The 6,919-nt window shown below is 42.3% G+C and overlaps 1 protein-coding gene across 1 annotated transcript; it reads right to left on the bottom strand.

The window, feature by feature from the left end:
• Positions 1-369: 369 nt before the first annotated feature.
• On the bottom strand, positions 370-1,322 carry LOC115638161 (olfactory receptor 6N1-like). The gene is given in 2 exon segments (XM_030539730.1): positions 370-608; positions 611-1,322. Coding segments are annotated over 2 exon segments (951 nt in total).
• Positions 1,323-6,919: the final 5,597 nt, after the last annotated feature.

Genomic DNA, 6,919 nt, shown 5'->3' with positions numbered 1-6,919 from the left:
TGAACTTTCTGAAAGAGCACATTTTGAAGTATTTCATTCGTGTGAAGTAATTCTCATATTAATTTGAAAGTCATCCACACACAAAGAATAAGGACTATATGTTCAAGGAGGATACACTGTACGCTTCAGAGATGAGAGTGCAAATGAGTGTGCAGTGCGTGTCTCAGGATTTGGCTTGGTGTACTAATTTTTCTCCAAAACATGTCACATGACCATAAGTTGAATAAGTAGAATCCGCCCTTGGACACAAAAAGTCCTGATTGTGCTAGTCTAGAGTTCCACTGGCACAGAAAGACGAATTAGGGCTATGCATGAGTCAGAGTTTGCAGGTTCAAAAATCTATGATTAGCTTGAAATGCCTGTACTCTTCTAAAAGACAAAAAATCTAAGGAGAGCTTTTCTCAAGGCTTCCTTCACCTCCTCGTTTCTCAGGCTGTAGATGAGGGGGTTGACCAAAGGGGTCAGGACTCCATAGAAAACAGAGCACACTTTGTTCAAGACCCTCAGTGCATCAGAGTCTGATAGCAGATACACAATGATGAGGGTTCCATAGAAAATTGTCACCACGATGAGGTGGGAAGAGCAGGTGGAAAAGGCCTTCTGTCTCCAGTGGTGGACGGGATTCTCAGGATGGTGGTGATGATACTAACATAAGATGCAAGGGTCAACAGAAATGGAGGAAATGTGAATAGGGAGGAATGTATGACAGCTGAAACCTCCAGCCAGTAAGTGTCTCTGCAGGCCAGTTTCATTATTGGACTAAAATCACAAAAGAAATGGTCAATTTCATTGGGGACACAGAATGTTAATTGTGACATCACAGATATTAAGAAGGCAACAGACACAAATCCACCTGTCCATGACGCGACCGCTAGCTGGAGGCACAACCTGTCGTTCATCAGGGCTGCATAATGCAGAGGTTTGCATATAGCTAAATACCGATCATAAGACATCACAGATAGTAGACAACATTCTGTGCCTGCCAGAGAACCAAAGAAATATAATTGTATGATGCAGCTGGGAACAGAAATGTTTCTGTTCCCAGTCAGGAGACTGTCCAGCATCCTGGGCAGCATGGTGGAGGTATAGCTGGTCTCCAAGCAGGACAAGTTCCCCAGGAAGAAGTACATGGGGGTATGCAGGTGCTGATCAGTCACAACTAACACAACAATGAGGATGTTCCCAGCCATGGTCACAATGTAGATCACTAGGAACAGCAGGAAGAGAAGAACTTGAAGTCCAGGAAGATCCCCAAATCCCAGGAGGATGAATTCTGTCACGGTCGTTTGATTTCCCTGGCATTTGTTTGCTGTGGGTTTCATCTAGGGAAATAAAACAAATTCTGCCATTTAGAGTCTAACTTACACTGCAAAACAGTCAGCATTTCATTTCTGGCTTCTCTCTGCTAGTTGCCATCCCAATGGTTGAGTGAAGACCCCAGATAGCAGAGGCATGCTAGGTAAAATTTCAAAAGGACCTAAGTTAATTGACATTGGAAATATTACTGCTGTCTGGTATTTCTATGGCTGTACACATCTCACCTTCAGCTTCCTGATCATGTCTTATGTGTTACATTAGCCACAATATCTGAAATTTTCCACTCCACTGGAATCTGTCCACCAGATTCCAGTGGAGTGGACAATAGAATTTGATTGCAGAAACCTGGGTTTTCTTCCTTTCTCTTTCTTTCCTTGACCTTGGGCTTACACTTCTGTTCTCTGAGGCTCTGTTCCCTCTATTACAAAATAGTTGATGATAATATCACTTACCATTTTCTTAATGTGTTTTGAAATTTAGAGATCATTCTCTCTCAAATCATAGAATCATAGAACTGGAAGGGACCTCGAGAGATCAGCTAGTCCAGTCCTCTGAACTCATGACCGGACTAAGTATTATCAAGACAGTTTGTGACAGGTATTTATCTAACCTGCTCTTAAAAATCTCCAATGATGGAGATTTCACAGCCTCCCAAGGCAATTTATTCAAATGCTTAACCACTCTGACAGTTAGGAAGTTTTTCCTAATGTTCAATCTAAACCTCTCTTGCTGTAATTTAAGCCCATTGCTTTTTAGCCTGTCCTCAGAGGTTAGGAAGAATATTTTTCTCCCTCCTCCTTGTAACAACCTCTTATCTACTTGAAAGTTGTTATCATATCCTCTCTTAGTCTTCTCTTTTCCAGACTAAACAAACCCATTTTTTTCAATCTTCCCTCATAGGTCACGTTTTCGAGACCTTTAATTATTTTGGTTGATCTTCTCTGGTCGTTCTCCAATTTTTCCACATGTTGCCTGAAATGTGGTGCCCAGAACTGGACACTGTTATAACCTTATTCCCAGATTTGGACCTTAGCGTCCGAAATATGGGGGTTAGCATGAAAACCTCCAAGCTTAGTTACCAGCTTGGACCTGGTACTTGCTGCCACCACCCAAAAAATTAGAGTGTTTTGGGGCACTCTGGTCCCCCTGAAAAACCTTCCCTGGGGACCCCAAGACCCAAATCCCTTGAGTCTCACAACAAAGGGAAATAATCCTTTTTCCCTTCCCCCCTCCAGGTGCTCCTGGAGAGATACACAGACACAAGCTCTGTGAATCCAAACAGAGGGACTTGCCCTCTCCGTTTCCAATCCTGGAACAAAAGCACTTTCCTCTTCACCCAGAGGAAATGCAAAATCAGGCTAGCAATCCAACACACAGATCTCCCCTTGATTTCTTCCTCCCACCAATTCCCTGGTGAGTACAGACTTAATTTCCCTGAAGTAAAGAAAAACTCCAACAGGTCTTAAAAGAAAGCTTTATATAAAAAGAAAGAAAAAATACAAATGATCTCTCTGTATTAAGATAACACAATACAGGGCAATTTCTTAAAAGAATATTGAATAAACAGCCTTATTCAAAAAGAATACAAATCAAAGCCCTCCAACACTTATATTTATGCAAATACCAAAGAAAAGAAACCATATAACTTACTATCTGATCTCTTTGTCCTTACACTTAGAAACAGAAGATTAGAAAATAGAACTACTTCCCCAAAGCTCAGGGACAGCAGGCAGACAGACAAAAGACTCAGACACACAATTCCCTCCACCCAAAGTTGAAAAAATCCGGTTTCCTGATTGGTTCTCTGGTCAGGTGTTCCAGGTGAAAGAGACATTAACCCTTAGCTATCTGTTTATGACAGATAGCTAAGGGTTAATGTCTCTTTCACCTGGAACACCTGACCAGAGAACCATCTACTTGAAAGTTGTTATCATATCCTCTCTTAGTCTTCTCTTTTCCAGACTAAACAAACCCATTTTTTTCAATCTTCCCTCATAGGTCACGTTTTCGAGACCTTTAATTATTTTGGTTGATCTTCTCTGGTCGTTCTCCAATTTTTCCACATGTTGCCTGAAATGTGGTGCCCAGAACTGGACACAATACTCCAACTGATGCCTAATCAGAGCGGACTAGAGAAGAATTACTTCTCATGTCTTGCTTACAACACTCCTGCTAATACATCCCAGAATGATGTTTGCTTTATTTGCAAAGGAAAAAGTGTAACACAGTTGACTCATATTTACCTTATGGTCCATTATGACCCCCAGATACCTTTCCGCAGTACTTCTTCCTGAGCAGTCATTTCCCATTTTGTATGTTTGCAAATGGTTGTTCCTTCCTAAGTGGAGTACTTTGTTTGTACTTGTCCTCATTGAATTTCATCCTATTTACTTCAGTCCATTTCTCCAGTTTGTTCATGTCATTTAAAATTATAATCCTGTCCTCCAAAGCACTTGCAATCCCTCCCAGCTTGTTATCATATGCAAACGTTAGAAGTGTACTTTCTATGCCATTATCTAAATCAGGGGTGGACAAAATACGGCCCTTGGGCTGAATCCGGCCTGTCTAACATTTTGGACCATCCCGCAGGCTCTTTGGCTTCCCTCTCACAAGCTCCAGGCCGCTAAAAGTCCCACAGTGCAACAGGGCACCCAGACAGGCTTTCTGCCTGCCATGGCCCCACGCCACTCCTGGAAGTGGCTGGATGCTGCTGGTATGTCTCCGTGCACCCCCCCAACACTACCCTAAGGGATCCCAATGACTGGAAACTAGACAATGGGCACTGCGGGGGCAGTGCTTGCAGGTGCAGACAGCGCACAGAGACCTGCTGTCTCCCTCTCCCCAAGGGGCACACACAGACATGCCAGCAGCAGCTGGCTGCTTCTGGGAGTGGTGTGGGGCCACGGCACTGAGCACTCCGCTGCGCCATCTGCTGGGAGCCGCCTGTGGTTAATGCCTGCTGGCCAATTCATGCACCTTGCACCCCCGCCCACACCCCAACCTTATGCCCCAGGTCAGAATTCCCTCCTGCACCCAAATTTCCTCCCAGACCCGCACCCTCTCCTGCACCCCAACACTCTGCACCAACCCAGAGCTCCCTCCTGCACCTAAACTCCCTCCCAGACCCCGCACTCCCTATATTAATATAGTAGACATGTGTGGCCTGTGATGACTTACCAAAATTCGTGGAGTGGCCCCCCTGCAAAAATTGCTGCCACTCTGATCTAAATCATTGATGAAGATATTGAACAGAACCGGACTCATGACTGATCCCTGTAGGACTCCATTTGTTATGCCCTTCGAACATGACTGTGAACACTCATAACTACTCTCTGTTATTATTCCCCTCACCCACCCCATTGAGTAATGGACCTATCCTGTCCTTGGTCTTTCTCTTCCTTCTAATGTAGTTGTAGAATGTTCTCTTGTTACCCTTTATGTCTCTAGCTAGTTTGATCTTGTTTTGCACCTTGACCTCACTAATTTTCTCCCTACATATTTATGTTATTTGTTCATATTCATCCTTTGTAATTTGACCTAGTTTCCACTTTTTGTAGGACTCTTTTGATTTTTAAATTATTGAAGATCTCCTGGTTAAGCCATGGTGGTCTCTTGCCATACTTCCTATCTTTCCTATGCAGAGGGATAGTTTGATCTTATTTCCTTAATAATGTCTCTTTGAAAAACTGCCAACTATCTTCAATTGTTTTTCCTGTTAGACTTGCTTTCTATGGGATCTTACCTACTAACTCCCTGAGTTTTCTAAAGTCTGCCTTCTTGAAATCCATTGTCTTTATTTTGCTTTTCTCCTTCCTACCATTCCTTGGAATCATGAACTCTACCATTTCATGATCACTTTCACCCAAGCTGCCTTTTGCTTTCAAATTCTCTATCAGTTCTTCCCTCTTTGTCAAAATCAAATCTAGCCCCTCCCCTAGTAGCTTTCTCCATCTTCTAAAATAAAAAATTGTCTCCACTACATTCCAAGAACTTGGATAGTCTGTGCCCTGCTGTGTTATTTTCCCAACAGATGCCTGAGTAACTGAAGTTCCCCATCACCACCCAGTCCTGTGCTTTGGATGATTTTGTTACTTATTTAAAAAAAGCCTCATCCACCTCTTCTTCCTGGTTAGGTGATTTGTATTAGACCCCTACCATGACATCACCCTTGTTTTTTAAACTTTTTATCTTTACCCAAACACTTTCAGACAGTCTGTTCCTATTTCCATCTCGAACTCAATCCAAGCATATACGTTTTTAATATGTAAGGCAAAACCTCCTCCTTTTTTTCCCTGCCTGTCCTTCCTGAGCTAGCTGTACACATTTTAACCAATATTCCAGTCATGAGTATTATCCCACCAGGTCTCTGTGATGCCAACTATGTCATAGATGTGGTCATTTACTATCGTTTTGAATTCTCCCTGCTTATTCCCCACACTTCTTGTATTAGTATACAGACATCTAAGATACTGATCTGACACCCCCTCCTCCAGTTCTGTCCTGTCTCTCCCTTATCCCTGCTAAAACAGCTCATGCTCCAAGGTGGAAACATGGACAAATAGCTGAGGACCAGTACAAAAGTATACAACAAACACATTGGGAGAAAATAAGAAATGCTAAGGCAGAAAATGACTAAAATCCAAAAAGAAGAATAATTATAAGTACATTAGCTAGGAAGGTGAAAAATAGATGACATCAAGAAGGCTGACAAATCAACACTATCACCCTCACAATAAAACAACTACACCACACAATAAACCTGAGCACACATAGTCTCTCAGAGCAGCACATACCCACACAGATCATCTCAAATCTGCCAGCACAACAGAATCCCCACACAAATCATCACAAGCACTCACACTGCAACTCAACCAGCATAGCCGATAAACCCAATCACAACATAATCCCTAACTGGAACACAAATCCCTTATTAACACATACAAATATCAACACAAATGTCCCAGTATAACACAATCCAAACAGAAATCAACATAAACAAATACACAGCTTCACCAGCAAGCCCAATATCCCCAAACATCACTCTGAACACCAGACTGTCTACTGTGTCTGTATCACATGATGCAAAGAGCTACAACATTGATTCAGAACTCTTTCCCTTTAGCTTGTCCCCAGGTTCCATTATCACTGGGATTCATGGTCTGTTATTGGCTAGTTTTTAAGGTCTCAGCCATTTTGGGGCTTTTTAACACAAATGAGTTTCCAAATTACCCTTGTGTGACAGAAGAGGTTTTCAGCTCCTAGCAAAAGGTTAAGCTGATTGCCTCCAGGGATAGAAGCCTGCCACAGCGGCCTGGCTGACAGGGCAGCTAAAGAGAAGGTAACATTTGGAAGAAGAAGGATTTCCAACAAATGTAGAAAAAATAGCTCTAACTTTTAAAAGCTTTTAATTAATCACTAATGGATGGAAACTAAGCTGTTGATCTCCTTTCCCCTCCGTGCTTTCCTTTTTCTTTTTCTTTCCCTTCCATTGAGACCGTTTACCGTTCTTTTCTTATGTTTTGTGGGGGAAATCAATAAAATATAAACTAATCAATAAATACAGAGAAATGTGCACACTTAAAAGTGCATTACAATGACTGGG

This window comes from Gopherus evgoodei, chromosome 21, assembly GCF_007399415.2.
Source record: "Gopherus evgoodei ecotype Sinaloan lineage chromosome 21, rGopEvg1_v1.p, whole genome shotgun sequence".
Classification (NCBI taxonomy): Eukaryota; Metazoa; Chordata; order Testudines; family Testudinidae; genus Gopherus; species Gopherus evgoodei.
The sequence above is the reverse complement of the archived record's forward strand: the minus strand, read 5'-3'. Positions and strand labels throughout refer to the sequence as shown.